This window comes from Myodes glareolus, chromosome 4 (genome assembly GCF_982192425.1).
Source record: "Myodes glareolus chromosome 4, mMyoGla1.1, whole genome shotgun sequence".
Classification (NCBI taxonomy): domain Eukaryota; kingdom Metazoa; phylum Chordata; class Mammalia; order Rodentia; family Cricetidae; genus Myodes; species Myodes glareolus.
In genome coordinates this window covers 7,751,041-7,774,683 of record NC_142029.1, presented here as the reverse complement: position 1 = coordinate 7,774,683, position 23,643 = coordinate 7,751,041, and the positions used below count along the sequence as shown (strand labels likewise).

At 42.3% G+C, this 23,643-nt stretch overlaps 1 protein-coding gene across 18 annotated transcripts in view; it reads right to left on the bottom strand.

Moving 5' to 3' along the window:
• Rbms3 (RNA binding motif single stranded interacting protein 3) overlaps positions 1 to 23,643 on the bottom strand; it is a 796,347-nt gene that overhangs the window by 105,157 nt on the left and 667,547 nt on the right. For all 18 annotated transcript variants that reach the window (XM_048423668.3, XM_048423677.3, XM_048423671.3 and 15 more), the window contains one exon: positions 12,643 to 12,689. In XM_048423668.3, the coding sequence (XP_048279625.1) occupies positions 12,643 to 12,689 (47 nt within the window). The remainder of the gene's footprint in view (positions 1 to 12,642; positions 12,690 to 23,643) is intronic.

Sequence of the window (23,643 nt, the reverse complement as noted above, 5' to 3'; positions counted from 1 at the left end):
CACATGATCACACTCCTATTTCTATTGATTGGGAAAAATCAGGGATAAAGCAGTGACTGTTTCCTTTGCTAAATGCATAACAAAAGTTAATCAGGAGGCTCATTCTCCAGTTAGCAGGACAAAGTCTTAATTAACCTTTCAAGTTCTCTGGCACTTTGAAGACAGAGTCACATAAGTTTCCCTAAAAGGAAGTATTTCGTGATATACTTGCAGAATACAGAAAAACCAAGATTCACCATTGCCAGAACCCAAGCAGTGAATGGTTCAAAGCAAGGACTAGTGACTTACATTTTTAAATTTAAATTTATTTAAGTTAAACTTATTTTATGTAGGTTTTACCAATGATTTTAAAATAACTTTTTTTTTTTTACATTTTGTTATGTGTACACGTGGGTGTGAGTGTGTGCCTTGTGAGCGCTGGTGCCACTGGAAGCCAGAAGAGGGCGCTGGAGCTCCTGGAGTTGGAGTTACAGTTAATTCTTCCATCGTGGGTACAAAAGTTGGGAACAAAACTCAGGACCTCTGTTAAGGCAGCAAGCTTTTGTCACTGATGAGCCACCATTCTAATCCCTAGGATTTTTTTTTAAAGGCAATATACTTTGGATTAAAAAAAATGTGCATATAGAAAAAAAACAAACAATGAATCTAGACTCCATTGTATTCTTCTTCCATGTGCTCACTGGCTCTTCTAATTAATACCTACAAGATCACAGAACAGAAAACACCAGGTATGTTCTGACAGGAATACAGAGACAGTGGAACTCTCCTCCTGGAGGCAATACAAAATGGTACAACTGTCCAGGGAAACGCTTGGCAGTTCCTTATAAGCATAAATACAAACACACCCTATGACCCAGGACCCTGTTCTTCCTAAGTGTGATAAATGGAAAGTTGTTTTTACAAAAACCTTACTGCAAATGTGGACAGAATGCTCATTCATATTTGCCTCAAACTGGTAACAACCAGATGTGATTACATTTTGTCCAAAAACAGTGAGTGCATCCATACCCTGGGACACTACTAAGCAAAGATAAAGAAAATATAACCATCCTTACTGTCCATGAGGGTTTGATTCCAGAGAGAGGGAGGGGATTTAGGAGGAGGTGCAGCTCTTCAATATCCTGGCTCCTGTGAGTTCATGAACATGAGTTCAGAACAGTGTGTGTTTGACACAATCATAGAGTGATTCCTCCAATGGGCAAATATGCTATTATACTAGAGCATTAGAGCACACACACACATACACACACACACACACACACACACACACACACACACACACATATATATTCAAAATTCTACCAAGTTGTCCTTGCTTTGGAGGATTGCTAATGGAAAGGGGTCTCATGTCACCTAAAGCTGGCCATTAACTCTTTAAGCAACTGAAGCTGGTCTTGAACTCCTGATCCTCCCGCCTCAGCTGACAGAGTGCTGGGGTTGCAGGTATATACCATCATGCCATGCAGGAAACACTTCAGCATCTCACAATGAAGAACAGACTGTCCTTGAACTCACAGAGATTGGCCCTCCTCTGCCCAGCTTCTAAACTCTTTTATGAAGATGATTGCTACATATAAGCCAAACGCCTTTGTCATTTTTATTTTGATTTCTGTGTGTATATATGCATGTATGTATGCAAGCATGTATGTATGGCTCTGGAGTGAGGATGGCTCAGTGGCTAAGAGCCCTATATGCTCTTCTAGAGGACCTGACTTCAGGTCCCCAGCACCCACATGACTGCTCAAAACCATCTGTAACTCCAGTTACAAGGGATCTGATGCCCTCTTCTGGCTTCTCAGTCACTTCACACTTGTGGCGCACACACATTGATGAAGGTAGACAATCATGCACCTTAAATAAACAACAAATCTGAAAATCACTAAATATTAAAAGAATCATCTCTTAAGAGAGTAAACTATTTTTGGTTGAACCGTTCGCCTGGTCATGAATTCTCATAGTCTTGTGACATCACTCACCAGTCGTGACCCATGCATTATCAGATAAAAACCACTAAAGTACATGCATGGAGTGCCTCTTACTTTGTTACAATGGCTACAAGTTAGGTTGATTTTCTATTAGCTGCTCCCCATTATATAACACCTCGACTTGAAGCATTTATTTGGATTTGGTTAAATACATGCATATGTAAAAGATCAGGGCTTTGTTTCTGTGTTTTGTATATACATGTGTGTGCAGGTGCAAGTTTGTTTGGAATTGCATATACATGTATGCTTGTACTCACATGCACGCATGTGTGAGTCTATGTATATGATATCTCTATGTGGATGATGTATGTTTGTACATATGTATATGTGTGTATATGATGTATATATGTGTTTTACTTGCATGCATGCATGTGTGATTATGTGCATAGGATGTTTCTATGTAGTATGATATATGCATGTGCATATGTGTATGTATATATAATGTATGTGTATGTGCATGTACATTCTTGTTTAGGCCAGAATTTAACCTTAGATGTCAATCCCCCAGAGACACTTAGCATAACTTTTGAGACAGGGTTTCTCACTTGCCAGAATCTCACCAAAGTAGACTAGTTTGGCTGTTGAGTGAGCCTTCACCATCCTCTTCTCTCCACTTCCCCAGTGCTGGGGTTACAAGGGCATGCTACCACACCTGGCTTTCCGTCAGTGTTCTAGGCAATAAACCCAAGTCTCCTGTTTACCCTTTACTGAGCTATCTCCTCAGGCAGACAGTGTTTGTAAAGCATGGTATGGACCATGTGTCAGGGTTTCAAACACATTGCGGTCCTTCATTTAGAGTCAATGTTTCTTCTCCCTTGGGTGCAGGCCTTCTAAGCCCCAGCTACCACAACAGACTCTCCTGGAATGCCCTAACCTGAAGGTTTCAGTAGATTCATCTGGCTCCTCGTTGGATTTGAAAAAAAGAGCAGAAACATCAGGATCACAGAATTAGGAGATACGGTGCCCTGTCCACCCTTCGCAGCGTGCCTTTGGTTCTGAGCAACTCCGACTTGAATGGCAGTGTCAGAACACGCTGCGCAGTATGAAATGTCGCTCTTGTTTGATGGATGGGATTAGAGAAGATAGAAAGAAAACACACGAAAATTGCCCCCACGGGTTCCTCTTGTGAGTGTCTATTTACTTGGTTGGTTTCTTTGTATTTCTGTTTCTGCGTTCCCCACAGGATTTCTTTGTAAACGCTGTCAATCCAATTTTTATTGCTTTCATTTTTAATACGCCAATTGGAACATTTTACAAAATAGACCGTTCTTACTAAAATACATCACATGTTTTGTCTGTCAGTTTAGGAGCTTGTGCCAGAGGTTACATCACTGTATGCGGCACGGGACAGATACTTTGATGAGTGGCTCTGGGAACTTGGTTTGTCCATAGCAGCCTAGGCAAAGTCTCTCTGCCCACTGCCTCATAAACAAAATTTGTCAAAGACCTAAAAGGGATTATTAAACACTAACTGCATTTTTCACAGAAAGGGATTGCTATATATAGTTATGAATGCCCTTCATTCTTCAAAAGCAGATAGTACTTTACTTCCCTTGATTATTGACCAAGATGTGTTACTGAGTTTCTCCTCTCTGGCCTCTCGTTTCTGGCTTTCTGTCTACTTCACAGACCCATCTTCCATGATCTGAATTCTAGCATTGACTTTGCGTTCAATCATTCTGTCAATAAACAGTTACTACAATACTACAGTTCCTCAGACTCCCTCATAGGCAGCAAGGCCATGTTTACCTGAATCCACATTGAACTAACATTTTAAAGAGAGATATAACCATCTGTGCAGATAAATTTCACACTATACTGCTCAATGGGATTGGGAACATCAGGATCATGGGGAGGAGAAAGTTCCAGAATCTCAGAAAATTAAGAAATATGCTGTATTTTCCAACTGGGGCTTCCATAGGGAAGTCATTGCCTTAACTGCAATTGACCTCCTTACAAATTCCAAAGACTTGAAGTTCAAAATCAAGGACATAATTTGCTTTCTGTGAAGGTGCCCCCTTCCTGGCTTTCTGGGTGCTACCGTCCTATCTGCTAGGTGATTCTTCCTCCTGTGTGGGGGTGGGGTGGAAGAGTAGGCCCTTAGGTATTTGTTTTTAATTGAAATTACAAATTCTATCTGACCAAGGACCCACCCTTGTTATTCTGTTTTACTTTTTTTTTGCTTTTCGGAGGCCCATCTTCTAATACAGTCCCTCCAGAAGTCAAGATTCCAGTGTATGAACCGCAGAGGTGGGAGACACATTCAATCTATAGCAGACATATTTTTTTGAGAAACTTCTCACTGCTTCAGTTATAGAGCAAAGAAAAGTAATAAAGGAGAGGGATTTTTTTTTAAATGGGACCAGAGATGGCAGTTGCTTCATTAGCAATAAATGCCTAAAGCCATGACAGTTGAGAGAGCAAAGGGGTGAAGCTCCAGAAGCTGGGAAGCCATTTGTGTAGGTAGGTTTCACATTGTTCTGCTCAGGGGATTGGGAAGAACAGGATCACGGGGAGGGGAAAGTTTCCGAATCTCCGGTATGGGAGCAGAGAGGTTGGCAGTAGCCTGATTGTCAGGCCAGTGACTGAATTCTGCTCCCTTGAAGGCTGGTCGGCAGATGAGCGCAAAGGTGAGGCACACTGTGAGCAATGAAGTAAAGGAGTCTTTATCGTGTGATGCCCCAGAGTCTCGTCTGTCATGGGTACACACAGTAAAGGCCCAGGAAACATGTTAAAGAGGAAAATAGGGGACCTGAGAGATGGCTCTGTGGCTAAGAACACAAACTGCTCTTTCACAGGGCCCGGGTTTGGGTCCCAACACCTAGGACACGTGGCTGAAAGCCACATGTAACCCCAGCAGCAGAGCTTCCTCTGGCCTCTTCTGGCCTCTGTGGACACCTGCACTTGGACAGTGCAGACAGACAAGCAGATTTGTAAGATCTGGGACCTTACAAATCATTCTGCAATGCAGAGGGGAAAAATCTACCCACAACTTATCTGGTTTGACATGCTAATAGTGCTGACATTAAGAACCTTGCCTGGGGTGGGCATGTGGATGAGGCTTCACAGGAACTGAACATCAAATGATGATGGGCTAAGAGCAAACTAATACATAGCACTCTAGGCTGCCCAGAGAAAGTCTGTCTATCTTTGTGTACGGCATGCACTCAGGTACTTGACTTGTGAGTGGAGGTCAGAGGCCAACCACAGATGTTGGTCCTCACTTCCCACTTTGCTTTAGAGACAAGGTCTCTCATTTCGCTGCTGCCTACACCAAGCTAGCCCATCCCCGAACCTCAGGGATTCTCCTGTCTCCACTTCCCATCTCCCTGTAGGAGGGTGAGATTACACACTCTCACTATAGGCATCTGGTTTCCGTGGGTTGTGGGGACCCAAACTGAGAACATCACTCTTGTGCTGCAGGAACTGCTCCCACTGAGTCATCTGCCCAGCCCCTGCTACATGTGAGCTCTTAAGAAATGCAAGGAGTTCCTGAGGTGTCTGCCTGAAAGGCAGGAAAGGAAAGCATGCTTCCTAAACCCAGGAAAATGAGGGTGTGGGGTCACTAATGGGGTATCCGTTTGCCTCAGGAAAGGCCACCTCAGGGGGATTCGCAGCCAGCAGTAATACAGTAAACCTCATTTCACTCACAATAAAAATAACATGGACATATCAATAACCTCAGGGTAGAATGTTTTTACCATAAAGAAAACATACAAAATCCTATTTGCACACCAAAATCAACAGTAAGAGCTCGCGTTTCATGTCCACAGGCAATATTGTTAGAGCTGGAACCATGCATGCGATCCACGGGGTAATACAACGGCCTGAGATTAATAAGTTCTCGGTCATTTTTACTGGAACACCAACATAGCTTTTTCATTCATTTCTTTCTTAGAGAAATAAGATAGGCTTCCGTATCACTTAATATCAAATGCCTAAACCAGCTGGCAAAGAATGCTGCAGGAGACATTCCCTTCCTCACCTTCCATAAGAACACACTTGGCTCCAATAAAATGCCTTGCGAGGCATTACACAGCATATTGTGGGGTAGGAGGCACAGGAAAGATGTGCTTTGGGATGTGGGAAGGCTTATTCCTCATCTACCCCACTCGTGTGGGAAAGTGATGGGATTTCATGGTGGGAAGCTAGGAGAGAGGAACCAAGGGGTGACGGTAATAGCGAAGTCTAGTAGAGTCCAGCTGCAAGAGTAGAGAACGGACATTTTTATTTTGCCAAAGCCGATCTATGGTAACAATGAGATTATTCAGGTTTTCCTTTTTGGTCATGACTTTGGCACTAACTTCCAACTCTTACGTAAAACTGACATTCGACTGACTTCAGTTGGCAACTTGGCTGGATTCAGACAGATGGAATCGGCACTTCCCAGTCACAACATGCCAACAGCATGTCTTACTACAGCAGAGTTACACTGTCTAACACATAAGCTAAACAAAGTCTCGATTCTAGTTTCACAGCACAGTATTAAAAGGGCAGTTATGGGACTCTGTTCATTTGATTATTTTATTAATTGGTAATACATCTGAGATCATATCCATCCCTCAACTCTTACGTTCCAACTTTTCCCAACCCTCTTGCAACTTCCCATCTCTTCTTCTTCATACTCTCGTTGTTATTTTTACAACATATTGAGAAGTATGAGTGTTGTTTGTATGTGACTGTATGTAGGCCCATGCAGCGGTACATGGGCAGACCACCAGGGACTCTGCCTTAGAAGGAAACTGACACCCTCCTCCAGCAATCCTCAGCTGGGGGCGGGGCCTTGTTAGCCCCTCCTTGTCCACGCTAGATTGCTGACTGGCTTGATCCTGTGCACCAGATCCCATGGTTTTGTGCTGGCACCCACAGCTGCTGTGAGGTCAGGAACGTAACAGCCCTGTCAGGTCCAGACTACTTTGACGCTCACAGTTTTAGCTACTGGTGTGGTTTGAACGTGAAATTTGCATGCCGTGCCAGACCTATGGAGGTAAACATTTATTCTTCCAGCCGATGCTCATGTTTTGAGAGGTGGATTCCGAATCCAGGAAGTGGTTTCAGGAAATAGTCCATTTCTACTTCCAGGCTATTCCTTGCTTCCTGATATGACCAGATGTGACCAGGCCCAGATGTGACCAGGCACCGGCAATCTCCTGCCACCACAGCCAATAGCCGCGCTGATCACCTACCTCTCTCCCACTGCTGTGCCTCCGCTATCATAATGGACTGTCCGCTCAAACCGTGAGCCAAACAGATCATCCTCCTCAAGCTGCTTCTTTGTAGGAATTTGGTCCCAGCAATGAGAAAAACACCAGAAACTAGGCCAATATTATCCTCAGTGTGTAGTTATTAGATATCAGAGGATCATCAAAAACATCATTACTACAATGTGGAGGCCCCAGTAAGAGAACAGCTCAGTCTGGAGCATCGCAGAGTTCTCAATCCTTCCTCAGAATACAAACGCCTCTCCTGTAGGAGCCAACAAAATCAATCTTTGAAAAAGTATATATGTAATCAGGTAAATGGTAAAACTTAAATTTGCCCTCCTCACTTATTTCCTAAAACACTGTGAATCTTGCCGAGAATAAATTCCACCTTTTGTGTGCTATTATTTAATATTTTATATATATAAAGGTGAATACTGGGCTGAAGAAATGTCCGAGCAGTTAAGAATGTTTGTTGTTCCTGGAGAGGTCCTGAGCTGAGTTTCCTGCCCCACTTCTAGAGGCTCACAACCCTGGAACTCCAGCTCCTGAGGATCAACCTTCTCTTCCAGACTCAGAGGGCACTGCACTTATGTGTGCATGCGCAAACACACATGCACACACTCAAATGTACAAACACAGGAAGTTGCACATACTTACTCATATATACACACTCACTCATATACACACGCACACACTCTCACAATGGAATATATTAGACTATATAATATAGTGTTATTTACAAGAAGAAATGAATTTTATATGCCTGACTGGAATTGAAGAAATATGAAGATTGTAGCAAAATAATCTTATTCTTTGCCTTCTTCAGATAGATTATTTTTAAGAGTTTTGCTTATTTTTGGTTTATTGCCTTCTTTGATAACTCCCTGAGAATAACCCACTGGTAGGACAGGCATTTTTATATATGTATAATGTCAAAATAACTTTGTTATTTTGTGTAAATATGTGTATGTGTGCCTGCTTGTGCTGTGTGTATGTGTGAGTGTGTGTGTGTGTCTGAGTGACTCTGTATATGGGTGAGCATGAGTGGGTGTGCATGTGAGTATGATTGAATGATGAGTATGTATGTGTGTATGTGTGGGAGTCCCTATGTGAGTGTGTGTGAGTGTGTGTAGGTCAGAAGACTAATGTCAGGAGTTGGTTACCAGCTTTCATCTTATTGACAAAGGGTCTTTCTTCTTGTGTCCGCTGTAATACTGGACACTCCCGGCTAGCTGCCCACGGGCTTTGAGCTTTTTCTTTCATCTCCACTTCCATCTCTCTGTAGAAGTGCTGGGATTGCAGAAGCACAATACTGCATCTGGCTTTGTACATGGTCCCAGCTTTTTATTTATGTTCTGGGGATTGAAATGAGATCATCAGACACAGGTCATCGGGCTTGCGCAGAACGTGTTTTACCCTGTGAGCCATCTCTTGGTCCCTAAATTCATTCTTAACTCAAGACATGAGAAACACATGGACAGTTTGTCTTAATAGTTAGAAAATAGGACAATACTTGATAATAATACCTAAGAAGCAGCATCCAGAAACACAAATGACAGAGCCCACAACTGGCCGTGAACTTGGATGCAGACTATAAAGGCTTGGGTTTCAGAAGAAAGAAACATGGATGAGACCCAGGAGAAGGGAGGGACAGTGTGGAAACACCAAACTCAGAGAGACAGAGAAGATCAAAAGCACATGAGAGAGGAGGGGTTCAGTGAAGATTCTGGACTGATGGAGTTGGTGAAGATCTTCTCCCATGCTGTAGGCTGCCGTTGTCTTGTTGACTGTGTCCTTTGCTTTACAGAAGCTTTTCAGTTTCAGGAGGTCCCATTTATTAATTGTTTCTCTCAGTGTCTGTGCTGCTGGGGTTATATTTAGGAAGTGGTCTCCTGTCCCAATGCATTTAAGTGTATTTCCCACTTTCTCTTCTATGAGGTTCAGTGTGGTTGACTTTTTGTTGAGGTCTTTGATCCATTTGGACTTGAGTTTTGTAGATAGTGATAGATAGAGATCTATTTTTGTTATTCTACTTGTTGAAATCCAGTTATGCCAGTACCATTTGTTAAATATGCTTTCTTTTTTCCATTTGATATTTTTTCTTTCTTGTCAAAAATCAGGTGTTCCAAGGTGTGTGGATTAATATCGGGGTCTTTGATTCAGTTCCAATGGTCCTCCTGTTTTTATACCAATAGCAGGTTGTTTTCAGTATTGTAACTTTGTAGTAGAGTTTGAAGTCAGGGATTGTGATGCCTCCAGAAGTTCTTTTATTGTACAGGATTGTTTTGGCTATCCTGCGTTTTTTGCTTTTCCATATGAAGTTGAGTACTGCTCTTTCGAGGTCTGTGAAGAACTTTTCAGGGATTTTGATGGGCATTGCATTGAATCTGTAGATTGCTTTTGGTAAGATTGACATTTTTACTATGTTAATTCTTCCTACCCAAGAGCATATGTGATCCTTCGTTTTTCTGGTGTCTTCTTCAATTTCTTTCTTCAAAGATTTAAATTTCTTGTCATACAAGTCTTCCACTTGTTTGGTTAGAGTTACTCTGAGATACTTTATGTTATTTGTGGCTATTGTGAAGGGTGTTGTTTCTCTGATTTTTTTCCCAACCCTTTTATCATCTGTGTACAGGAGGGCTCCTGATTTTTTTGAGTTAATCTTGTATCCTGCTACATTGCTGAAAGTGTTTATGAGTTTTAGAAGTTCCTTGGTAGAATTTTTGAGATCGTTTATCTTATGCAAACTATCATATCATCAGCAAACAGTGAGTGTTTGACTTCTTTTCTGATTTGTATCCCCTTGATCTCCTTTTGGTGTCTTATTGCTCTTGCTAGGACTTTAAAAACTATATTGAATAGATGTGGAGAGAGTGGGCAACCTTGTCTTGTTCCTGATTTCAGTGGAATCGCTGGGAGTTTCTCTCTATTTAGTTTGATGCTGGCTGTTGGCTTGCTGTATATTGCCTTTATTATGTTTAGGTATGTTCCTTGTATCCCTGCTCTCTTCAAGACCTTTATCATGAAGGGATGTTGCTTTTTTGGCATCTAATGAGATGATCATGTGGCTTTTATTTTTTAGTTTGTTTATATGGTGGATTACCATATTGTGGCTATTGTGAAGGGTGATGTTTCTACGATTTCTTTCTCAGTCCACTTAAGGTTCTAATCTGTCTCTATCAGTACAATGGAGGGCAGTAGGAAAGAAAGGAAAAGTTCGGACCTCGCTTTTCACCACACTACCCGTTCTCAGAGGGGGACCCACAGGGAATTGCTAGATAGACAGTTCCTTTGGGTTGTTTGATCCTGTTTCCCTCTTTCGTTTACATATGAAACTCCCTAGAACAATGCTTATGCTTTTTATAACTAGGCTACTTTGATATTCATTTTATGTTTGTGTATGTATATGTTGAGTGCTGATGCACACATGTGTGGAAATTAGCTTGCTTGAGCATGTCCTTGTGTTTGACAGTTAGGTTCACCTCAAGTGTCATTTCTCAGGGCACTATCCATCTTATTTTTTAGAACAGGGCCTCTCACTGGTGTGAAGGTTGCTATGAACACTAGTCTGGCCGCAGAGATCTATCTGTCTGTACTTCCACAGCACTAAGGTCATAGTTATATGCCACTGTGCCCAGTTTTTCCTTAATATTGGTTTTGGTACTTGAACTAAGATCCTTATGCTAACAAGGCAAACATTTTACTGACTAAGTTTTTTCCCTAGCCTTAGGCAATTTTAATCTTTCTTCAGTGATTTCTCCCACTTACTAGATCTTCCTGCTTCAAGAACTTCTTCATTATTTATGACATCTCATAATCAAAAGGCAAATTTAAAATATTTAAATTTGCTCCAGCACAACTTTCTGTGCCTGAACAGTTCCTCCATGAGAAACTTCTGCTTTTGTAAAGCAGTAACCTCTGTGGACTGCTCTGCTCAGGCCGTACTGGTTCTCAGAATCCCTGACACCTGTTGTTAATGAGCTAAGTTACTGACCCCCAAATATCTTGTCAAATTCGCTGTATCTGTCTGCCTTCCTTCCTCCTTCCTTCCTTCCTTCTTTCCTTCCTTCCTTCCTTCCTTCCTTCCTTCCTTCCTTCCTTCCTTCCTTTGTTCTCCTCCTCCTCTTTCCTTCTTTTCAGTTTTTCAAGACAGGGTTTCTCTGTGTTGCTCCAGCTGTTCTGGAACTTCCTTTGTAGACCAGGCTGGCATTTATCTCAGAGATCCGCCTGCCTCTGCCTCCTGTGTTCTGGGATTAAAGGCGTGCGCCACTATGCCTGGCAGTGCTGTCTTTTGTTCTGTCCTAGCTGGACTTGAGGAGGTGTCATGCTCTCTTAAACTTGGTATTTGATTCTTATCTCCACCTCTGATAGACCCAATGATTTATTATTTAAAAATGGGAGCACGTACTCTTCCTCAACCAGCACAACATTAGTGTATGAAACATTCCACTTTTGCTGTCAGGGGTAAACTCTGGACCATATTCTCGACAATACCCTACAATAACTTTGTAAACAACTGAACAAGAGGGAAAGTCAGAGAAAACATACTATTTTGAAATTAGTCTTAATGCTCTCTTGGGATAATGACCCTCTCATCATGTGGATGACACCTATAATTTTGAAGCTATATATTTAACAGTTTCTGAGTAAGCTTTTATACCATCTACATTTCACTCTTATGTGGCCCAGCAAAAATATTTATTGATCTGAACAGCAATGATCACAACTGTGATTAAACTACTAATATATAACTAACTATAAAATAACAATGTTCTTTCTAACACTATGTACTCCGTAATCAAAAAACCAGACAGGTCAAGATCACTATCCTTACTCTAATCCTGGGATGAAAATAGACAGTTACCAATACTCAGGGCCAATGGCAAATCAGTTAAAGCCAATCAAAGGAACCAACCAAATTACAGAACAGTTTCAGAGAGGCCACACCAAGTGGTTTACAGTCTTGGATTTGGAAGGCAGAATTTTGAAGCTCAACAAGAGGCTACACATTTCCAGACACAAATTAAAATGAAGAGAGAAGATACAATAACCTAAAGAAGTGTGGCCATGACCCCAACTCCACTGTAGAAATGACTCTAGGCAACACTTAAGGTCGACCTCTGTGGAGACAGCTGGGCAACGCAGATCCTGGAGGCACAGGTGACTCTCCCAGAGCTACGCTACTGATGCTCCCTCCACACCTGGCTTCCTCTCCTATCAGTTTTGCGGTACAAGAGGACTGGAGGAGATGAACTAAGAGAAATACTTAGAGCTGTGGAAACAGCCATCATGAACACTTGAGAGAAGAACGAGCCAATGGTAGGACATGTTTGGCTTACCTACTGGACACAAAAGAAAACCATATCTGAGCATTTTTCTTGGTAGAGATTCAGGACACAGAGACTAATTAAAAAAAACAACAAAACAAAACAGAGAAAATGGGGTCTACTTACCCATTCTGTATGGCAGCTGTGGGATCATAGGTCAAAGCCATGCCAGCCTGCAGAGAAGGGGGAAAGAACAGAAAAAGATGGTTTTTTTTATTACAGAACCAAAACATTCAGCTGTTTTTCTTTGCAAATTCTAGGCCACGTGGCTAATGAGAGGCAGTCTTACTCTGTTTTAAGCATAAGGTCACCTTCAAAAACCAAAAATGTTACATTTCTATAATCAGCGGTAGTTTCCTAAGGGCAGATAAACTTCATTGTGGCCACTCTACAGCCTTCTTTGTCCCTTCCTCCACCACCAACTTCAATCCTCATGACAACACTCTGAAGTAGGCAGGAACAATCTTTTCTCTGCTCTATCCTTGAAGACAGTGATGCTTGTTGAGGTCAGTGGCTCGCTCAAGGTCACAAACCTGTTTTTAGTATTGTGCTAAAGGCTACCGGCAGCTATAAAAGGAGAGGAAGGCACTATCGTGTGACTGTTCATGGATGTGTAAGTCTGTCCTACAGAAGGGAAATTTACCAAGCACCCCAAGCTATCAGGAGGCACATAGGGGCACATTCTTTACAATGGACACTCTAATCTCCCTACTTATGCTGCTATGCAGAAATCAGAGACAACGTGCCTATGGGCCACTATCAATTACCTGGTACAGCACTCTTCCCTGGTGTGTGTAAGAGGGGACCCTCCATCTGGCTCAGAACCCTGTCACACAGCTGTCCCTTTATGTCTTTAGAAACTCTCCCACTCAGTCACTTAGTCAAAAAGACAATCCATCTCAGCATCTCAGTGTCTCTCTTGAACCCTGAAACCTGACACTTACACCCACACCTTCTGATGTGGGCTCCCCACAGCTCTGCTGTTATGATTGGTCTGGGGCTCCAGTGAATTCAAGGTACCATCTCTATCTCTCAAGGTGGGAGAGCCTTCTCTGTTGGTGTGGGAGAATTGTCTGTATTCTGTCAATCGTATTTTAATAAAACGCTGATTGGCCAGGCAGGCAGTATAGGCAGGAAAGCCAGACAGGAAGTAGAGTTGGAGCAAAGAGACTGGGAGTATTCTGGAAAGCAGGAAGTTCCCTTCACAGTTCTGCACAGACCACCGGAGAGGAAAGATGTAAGCTGCTCACTGGAAAAGGTACTGAGCCATGTGGCTAATGTAGATAAGGATAATGGGGTAACATAAGTTATAAGAGCTAATAATTAGCCTGACCTAATGGGTCAATCAGTTTATAATCTTATGGAGTCTTGTGTGTGATTTTCCTTGGGAGTTGCCGGCTGTGGGGTACCGGGCGGGACAGAAACCCCAACAAGCTGGCCCTCATGTTACATATGGTGCCCAACGTGGGGCTCTCTAAGAGAGGCTTCCTGACTCAGCTTTAGCTGCAAAACTTTGTAGCTCATTAAGAGGTCCTGCAATGAAACACTTAAACGGTGTTGATGAAAAGCCAAATGCATGCTTTTCGGTTTTCAGCCGTAGCATGAAAACAGCTGTGCTGTTTTAAAATGCCGGCTTTCTGGGCTGCCCTGTCAGGGCAATCTCTGACTCTTTCAGGAAGGCAGTCCGACTGAGTGTGGTCTGTGAGCAGAATGCTGCAGCTTGCTGGCAGGGACCTTGAAATGTCATAGAGTTGTGACTGTGAACACAGCTCTGGCTGGTATCTCAGCCATGAGGCTGGAAAGCTAAGGAATGGGCTGGATCTAGCTGTCAAAGCCATGGCTTTCCATATTGCTTTGTAAATTAAAGGCTCATGTGGTCAGAAAAGGAGAGATATACCGTAAAGAGAGATTCAAAGACAAAAAAAAACCTCTAAATAATTTACAGTGTGTTAAAAATATATGCAGGCTAAAGGTTAAAGTCATTAAAAATAAAAAAGAAAGAGAGAAGTAGGGTGTGGTGATACACACCTTTAATCCCAATGCCTGGGAGGCAGAGGCATATGACCTCTGTGACTTCAAGGTGTGGTAGCATGAGCCTTTAATCCTAGCACTGGGGAGGCAGAGACAAGTGGATCTCTGTGAGTTCAAGGACAGCCTGGTCTACAGTGTTATTCCAGGACAAAGATATACAGAGAACCTGTCTCAAAAGTTAAAAGAAATAGAGGTTAAAATAAAGCCTCATAAAGATGGAAAATAAACAGAGAATCTTGATACTGTATGCTATTATGCTCTCTTTTAATTGTTTGAATTCTGAGGAAGGAGCAACAGTCGCCAAAAGACATTTGCTTATAAATGCTGCAGAATTAATCCAAGATAGGTATTTTGAAAATACCTTGGCTTCAAAATTGAAGTCAAAAGGTATGTTACTATGGAGAAGAGATTTTGCTTTTGTTTCCACAGAAAATGAGAGGCTGTGGATTCATTCTGAGTTCAAAAAAATCAGGTTCGAAAAAGGAAGACCACCTGAGAAATCTCCGATAGGAACAGATGACCTGGATGTCTGAGTTCTACATCCAGAACAGATTCAAGACTGCTGCCTGAGATGATCAAGACTCACAGGATACTCCAGTCAGGACTTGATTATAACTCTAAATTTTCTTTAGGTCCCCATAAGATCATCAGCGCCCCCAACCAGCAGGAAGTAGCCTGAAATACTATTCCCACATTCCCAATAAATGGACTATGGGTATTTTCCTTTGTTTAAAAAAAAAGAGGGAAATGGTGTGGGAGAATTGTCTGTATTCTGTCAATCATATTTTAATAAAACGCTGATTGGCCAGGCAGGCAGTATAGGCAGGAAAGCCAGACAGGAAGTAGGGGTGGAGCAAAGAGACTGGGAGTATTCTGGAAAGCAGGAAGCTCCCTCCGCAGTCCTGCCCAGACCACCGGAGAGGAAAGATGTAAGCTGCCCCACTGGAAAAGGTACTGAGCCATGTGGCTAATGTAGATAAGAATAATGGGGTAACATAAGTTATAAGAGCTAATAATTAGCCTGACCTAATGGGTCAATCAGTTTATAATCTTATGGAGTCTTGTGTGTGATTTTCCTTGGGAGTTGCCGGCTGTGGGGTAGCAGGCAGGACAGAAACCCCAACAAGCTGGTCCTCATGTTACACTCTGTGCTGTGTGAACAAACAGCCTTGAGTGTAGACAGACAACCTAAGGTGTCCCAGGGTCCTCTGTACAGTTAGCACTTGGAAATGGAAACAGAATGTAGAAAGGAATTTAAGCAGTTCGGGTTATCTGTGCGGCAATATTTTTGTTTGTATTTTAAAATTATTAACTGAATCCTACCATTTTCTCTCTCTCTCTCTGACAGCCTGCCATAATTGTAAAATTAGTAATCACTGGGGAAGCTGGGTATATATAAGAACCCATGCAAAGTTTTTATATTGTCCCCCAAATCCATAATTACTTTAAAATAAAGAGATAGGAAATACAAGTGAATGAGCTTCTAGGACTTCTCCAGGTAGAAGAAGAAAAGTAAACAAAATAGAAAGAAAAAAAGCCTTTGTGTTTAAAGTTTTTCCTTTTCCACATGGTTTAGGCCAGTTTCCCCACCAAGTCTTTGGACTTTTAACACATAACTGGACCTGGGAACCCCTCTAGAGTCAAGTCTCTTGCAAACCCTAAAATGGCTCCTGAAAGGAACTCTGTCATGATACGTGGGCTCTGACGTATTCAAGTTTGCATTTCTCATATAATTTTCACAAATGATGCTTTTCATGTTGTGATTTAGCTGGGAGTGAGGGACTAAAGCAAGACACCACGGATGATCAGAAGTGGCATCAGGGGAGAGAATAACCTGACATGAAGTTTGCATGACAGTTGAGATGTCTGTCACAAGTCAGCAGAGGTGCTGGGGGTATCTCCACAGTGGAAGTGTACCAAGCACCCTAGGCTATTGGTCGGGTGGGGTGTCATGTTTGATGGACACATATTAAAACATTAGTGAAAGGGACAAACCACTTCCCTTACCCTGCTGCACGGGAGTCAGAAGAATACATTGGAACCCAAGCGGGAGGGATGCCTCTGGCAAGGGAAGGGGCAGTATCCAGTGAAGTTGCCACCACCTATTTCAGGATTTTGCCTAGGATGGCCCTGCCTGTGAGTACCTCCGGCTAGATGAGAGGGTCTCAGGTCACAGGCATTTGGGACAGGGTGGGTCACAGAGGAGGGCAAGAGATTTTGTTTTGAACTGAAACGTTGGCATTTGTCTGCACCTGGGGCTCACCTTGAGCGTGACAGATTGCTGAGTTATGATGCTAATACGATCTTGAGGCAGATGCTGCATTCAATTTCCCTTTGTCTCTTCCCACAAAGACGGGGAAGAAATTGATTTTGCTGCTCTGTCTAGCCCCTTTAGACAGAGCCAGCGGCATGAAATCACCATTGTGTAATCACCAGATATGATGGCATGTTGACAAACTCTAGAGTCATGGGGAGAATAACGTAAAATATCTTGGAACAAAATGAAATGGTCACACCCGATGTTTAAAAACGTGGTGTTTAATCCTGCCGTCTACTTTCATAAAGGGCTTGTTATGTTCACAAGACTTGTCTATGTTTCTAGTTCACATGACTTGTATATTTTAGTGGCATAAATAATTTATTTTAAACAAAATTGGGCACTTATATCTCTTTGTAAGAACAGCTAAGCATTGCATTAGTATTTCAGCCATAATAGGACATAATGTATGAGTGATAAATATTTTAGAAAAAAATCAACTCTTTTTAAAATAGAGTATTGTTGTGGTTTTAGAGAGTTTTGCTACAATGTTCAGGCTGGCCCAGAACTTGTGATTCTCCTGCCTCAGGCATATATCACCCAGACCAGAAGAGACAGTAACTTTATTTTTTAATAAAACTGGGAGATTTACTGGAACAGGCCAGAAGACTGACTTAGCTAAGTGATTTAGTGGGGTGATATCAACAGGTGACAGTCACAGACAGTGCACACAGCCCCACATTAGGAGGAACAGGCAATTCTGCATCAGAGTGAACCACCAGACTGATGTACTGAGACTCCAAGATCCAAAGCCAGGAAGATGGCTGGTGGAACTCTTGCCTTCTTCCCCAGGTTTATCTTGACACACAGTGTATTCCACGCATGGTGCAGGACCAGTCCTGAGGACTTCTAGGCTGCTGGGACTGGATTTAAACTTAAGAAACATATCCTACATGCACCCCGCGCATTTAAAAAATTCTGTGCTGTGGATTAGAAAAATAAATGTCCAAGAATTTAGAGAGCGAAGCAGAGACGTCAAGGGGATTCTGGGTTTGTGCCTCACTTAAATATAGGAGGGGATTCTGGATTTCTACCTCTCTTAAATGTAGGTTTCCGAATGAAACCTGAGTGTATCCTTTGGAGACCTGATATTAGAAAACCTCCTTTTGAGGAATCTGAAGTGGGCTCAGCTCCACTGAACTGTAAAGTCCTTGGGTGGTGGCAGACTGAGGGTCAGGGGGACAAAGACTGCCATTGTGCAGTCTGTTCAGCACCTTACAGAAGCCAGCAGCCTGCCTGAGCTGAGTTGTGGTTTTGGCTCTGGAGGACTGAGAAGAGGAGGGAGACAGGGTGGAGGACCCGCTGCTAAGCATCACCTGGAATACTTCAAGAGGACTGTCAGGAATTGGGAGAAAGTGAGATTGCAGGTTTATCACTTTCAAAGCAGCAAAGGCAGCCAGAGAGCCAAGAGAAGTGAGTTTTTTACGGCTGATAGAATCAAACCGAGAGGAGCCATAAAAGCTGTTGGTTTTGTGTGATGTCATTCTCAGTTTTCTGCTTCTTGGCTTCTTCTAAAAACGTTCCTGCCAGAGGATGTCTGTTTTATATAGCAACATGGAAGAACAGGATAAAACAGATGTCAAGAGATCACAGGTTGGAAAGCTGAGAAGGCCTAAGCTTGTCTAAGAAGAGCTTGGTGGTTAAATAAGAAACAGGAAAAAGGATACTCTTTTTTTCATATACATATACATACATAATACACACATGTGTATATATGTATATTACATATTATGTTATATAGAACACATTTATTAATTATATATGTACAAGTGTTTTGCCTGTTCCATGAATATAAGTGTATCCTGTACATGCAGTGCACACAGAGGTCAAAAGAGACATTATATCCTCTGGAACTGGAGTTACAGACGATTGTGAACCACCATACCTGCAGCTTCAACCCAGGTTCTCTGCAAGACTAGTCAGTGCTCTTAGCGGCCAGCCCATCTCTCCAGCTCCTGGTCTGTATCACTTTAGGCTGTGATTTACAATAACCCCATCTTCTCCTAAACTGCTTTTGGGCATGGAATTTAGTAACAACAACGAGCAAAGTAGCTAACATGGAGAGTTTGCTTTTAATCTCAATCTTAATGTCTGAATTTCACAGATTCTGAGACACAGTTTTGTTTCTTTGACATCTTAATATCTGTGAAATTAGGATTCCCCTAATAATTGCTGGCATTTCATAGACTGTCAAGTCATTTTCCTCTCTTTTCAGTGGTATTTAAAATAATACAATAGTTCATCTTTAACCAATGGTGCTTTGCAGTCAATGATGTAGCAAATATTCTGTCAAAACTGTGACACAGTGTTCAAGCGTGGAAAATACAGAATTCAGAGGTAGCAACGGCTGAGCCGAAGATGCTAACCAAACAGAGACTGAGCCAGACCCTTCTAAGTCTTGGCTGTAGTTTGATGCTCTCTGGAGCTTGGAAGCTACAGCTGCTAAGCCATTAATGGGGGTGATCACAAGGTCTGTGACAAGCTAGGGTTGTCAGGACATGCCAGCAGTTCCAAAATTATCTCAGTTGATGGACGCTGTACTTACCTGTCATGGCCTCCTTGTTAGATTCAGTCAGGGGACATGCAGATCAGTCCTCAGCCCTTCTTGCTGGAGATGCATGCTATAACATTCCTTATCTCCAGTCACTTCTAGGCTGAGCACACCTAACGCTTCTCTAAGAACATAAACTTTTTCCCATGTTTTCCCTTGACAATATGGGCTATGCAGGGGACTAGACGTATTAATTATATCTGATGCAAAATTATAATACCATGCGAACTTAAAACTCTTAATTGCTATCTTTAATCCTCATATATCAACATTGGGTTCAGAGCTTCTGAAAAGGGTACTTGGTCAAATAAAAGCATGTTAGTGCCGAGAAGTCAAGTTATTGAGGCTTTTAAAATGAGAAGGGCTTTCCCTTCAGCCTGTTCCCTGAAGCTCAGAAGCAGCATATGCAGTAAATAGAGCTGCATCTGGAGAGCCTGCTACCAGACCCGACTCACCAAAGCAGTATGTGAGTTCACAGCTAGCTGCTGCTTCCCAGGTCACACAGGCAGAGACTTGCCTTCAGTTCAACGGTTAGAAGACTCCAGGAAAAACCTGGCAGGATCAGGAGACAGATCTCAATTCTTTTCTTCTTGAGCAGCGTAGGCCAAACCCTTCACGATAGACGTGAACGAGTTAGCGGTAAGTGATTTAGACAACGTTCCTACATCTGTAAAAATGGTCTAAGATATCCCATGTCTAGTCAGTATTACTAAGTGTTCCAGCAAATTCTTTAACAGGTGATCTCATCAGAATCATGGAATCAGTTTCTCCTGGAAGAGTTTGTTTCTAGTGGTTCATGAAGACACAGTACTTCAGCACTTTTAATCAAAGCAAATTACAAAGCGTCTGGTTAATAACACAAATGGTGTCTTCCTGGGCTCACTGTCAGATTCCTCTCATGTTTGGCCAGAAGGATGGTGACAAGAGGCTGAGCAAAGCTTCAGGACTACAGCACCATCCAGGGCACATCCTGCTGATGGCAGGGAGATGCTCTGTGCTGAACCGTGTTCTTCCGTGTTGAAGCTTCTGTTCTTCACTGAAGATGATATCTCAAAGCAGAAGCCTTAGGTCACACTGGTAGTCATTAGAGAGATCCAAATGTTTTCACGGACTCCAGAGAAACATTCTGTCCCCTGTTTAAGCCTCTTTCCCTTCAGGTCCCACGGAGCTTGTTGGTGACATGCTTGCCATTCCATCTAGAACCATCCATGTGCTGTTGAAAATCAGTACTTTCCAGGTCAGTGTGGCTTGAATTGTTCCCCACTGGGGTGAATCAGCAGTTTTCTCCTCATGTGGAGATGAGAATATTGTAAATGGTAGAAACAATTCACTATTAAAGAATTTTTCTAAGCCAGGCATTGGTGGTGCACGCCTTTAATCCCAGCACTGGGGAGGCAGAGACAGGTGGATCTCTGTGACTTTGAGGCCGGTCTGGTCTACAAGAGACAGGCTCCAAAGCTACAGAGAAACCCTGTCTCAAAAAAACCAAAAAGAATTTTTTTTCTAAGGTGTGTTAATTAAGACATTGAGTCACATGTTTGGTGGTCTTTAATTTTGAGCTAACTGGTCACTCTGAGACTCATGGCATTCATGGAGCAGAATTAAAGCTGAGTTCATACTCCTTAGGAAGTCTTGAACTTGTTGGGTAAGAAGTGCAAATCTGCCATTGTCTTTAAACCAGAGATGATTGACATTTAACTTCAAAATGGGTTTCAAATGATGGCAATGTTGACACATTGTACTATAACTTGGTGTTTATAGGGACATTATGTTCTAAGTTGATGGGAGGGACAAAGCCTTAACCAACATGTTAGCTAGTTTATGCTCAACAGCAAAGTCACAAAACAGTATCAAGCAGATTCTTGTCATTCATTAATTATGTGTTTTAAAGCATCACAGACACTGAGCTTGCTAAAGATATGGGTCCTCCTAAGAGCAAACATGCAGGGTCAAGGTCCCTTAGCATCTGGTCACGAGGATTTCATTTTTAATAGTACTTGTACTCTTGTTTTATGTTTGAGCAAAAGACAGGGATTTTTTTCATTGTTATTTTTCAAGTTTTTTTTATTCAGGTGTATGTGTGCATGTCTATGTGTGAGTGAGTACGTGCACATGAATATAGGTGTCTATGGAGACCGGAAGAGCTGGAGTTACAGGAAGTTTTCAGATAAGGACTGGCCTTATCTGAAAGCTGTCTCTAAGCCTGGATGCCTGATTTATCTCTAGTGTGACCCTTGGCATAGTTTCCTGCTAGAAGCCTTCCCCTTGTTGCTTGGACAGTAACTAAGACTTGTACTCGGAGCTTTGCTATATGACCCTGCTGCCACAGATGAAGCCTTATGATAGGAGCATGCTATTTAATGAAAATTAGAATTTACCCCCAAGGTTTCCAATCCTATATTTTTCTATATGGAATAAAATTGAGCTGATTCACTGAAGTCATATCCTGGAGGGCTGTCTCAGTCATCCTAACCCTGTCTATTCCCAGGCTCGGCTTCCTCCCACTTCACCGACAGGCCAACAATGATCTCCAAGAAGGAGAACCATGAAGGATGACTTTGAACTTCTGATTGTCTCACTTCTGTCCCTCCAGTGGGTCCTGAGCATCTAATTCGTGTCACCAGCTTAGAAGACAGCCCTTGTGCTTTCTGAGCCACCTCACACAGCCAGAAGGACTTCGGAAATTAACCTTGCTTTCTTATTATATACAGAATAAGTCAGTTAATAATCCATTTCCATTCTCTCCTAAAATATGAGCTGTACAGTCCGTCATTTTCAACAGTCCTCAGTCTTTCTATGGTCTGCAGCAACTGTTTAGTTTTATTTGTCTTTCTTTCAGCTTTTTCCTCCGAGTCCTCTTCCCCTCTGCCAGCCTGTGACCTTTATGAAAATATGACCTTCAAAGGAAAAGAATTGGCCAAAACCCCTATAACACCTATTATTTCAGTGTTAAGTTATGATTTATGATTTGAATTGCAATCTTACTAAAACCTTAGTGTAATGTGGGACAAACCTAAAATGTATTAATTTCTAGTTTTTAATATGCTGAATACCATAAGTAAAAAGTTTACAACAGCTTTATATTGGCAGCAGATTTTATTTCTATCATTTAGAGTGTGTGGGTGTGTATATGTGTGTGTGTCTTTGTCTGTGTGCATGTATGTGCACGCATGCATACACATGCACAGAATAGAACTGGGTGGCTCTCAGCAGACTTGGGATATGTGATAGTATCACAAAGCTACAACACAGTCACAGTCTGTGATACTGTACCTAGCCAGGCACGTGTGCACACACACACACAATTCTATGGGAGAGAAACATGGTGCTGATGGACTCAGAGAGCAGGCCAGGAGTTCTGTCTCAGCTCTGAAGTCATGGAACTTAAGATTTAAACTCTAGAACCTATCTCCTTAGCCTAAAAGTGCCAGGGAAATTATGAAGAGAGCATCACAGAGGGCGATATTCTTCAGTCTGTAACAATTGCAAGGCCTTTACTCCACCCATCTCAGAGATGGATGAAGGTTTCACAGAGTAGTCACACATAGAGCTCAGGATGTTCCCAAACCCTGTTCCCCATGGGGGCCTCAGCACTTGGGCCAGAGAGGCCTCCACTAACAAGGACAATGTGGAGCTATAGGAGGGAACTTTCCAGCGGTGGGAGAGATTGTGGTTTGCACAGGAGTATGAATCAATGTCTTCATGATGTGCTCTGCTAAACAAATGGTTAATATTTAGGAACAATACAGCTGTGGACAATGACTTGTGACCGCTGCTCTGGTTGTTTTTATTACTGTTTGGGTCTTTGTTTTCTTACTTTGATCTCAGTTTCACAGATCTGATTATAATTGCCTAATTAAAGACAATTCATGGATTTATTTTAATGTAAATCTATTTGTGTGTACTGTGTTCTATTTTCCTTTCAGAGATGGTCTCATGTATATTGGGCTGACCTTGAGTTTACTGTATATCTGAGACTAAATACTCTTGCTACACTTGTAGAGAACCCAGGCTTTGTTTCTAGTACCCATGCTTAGTAGCTTGGTAGCTCACAATTACTCCAGCTCCAAGAGATCTTACCCTTTCTCATAGCCCTGTGGGTACCTGCATTGCATTCAAGTTTATGTGTATGCACACACACACACACACACATACACACACACACACACACACACACATACACACACACACACACACACACCACAAGCACAGAAACACACAGAGCAAG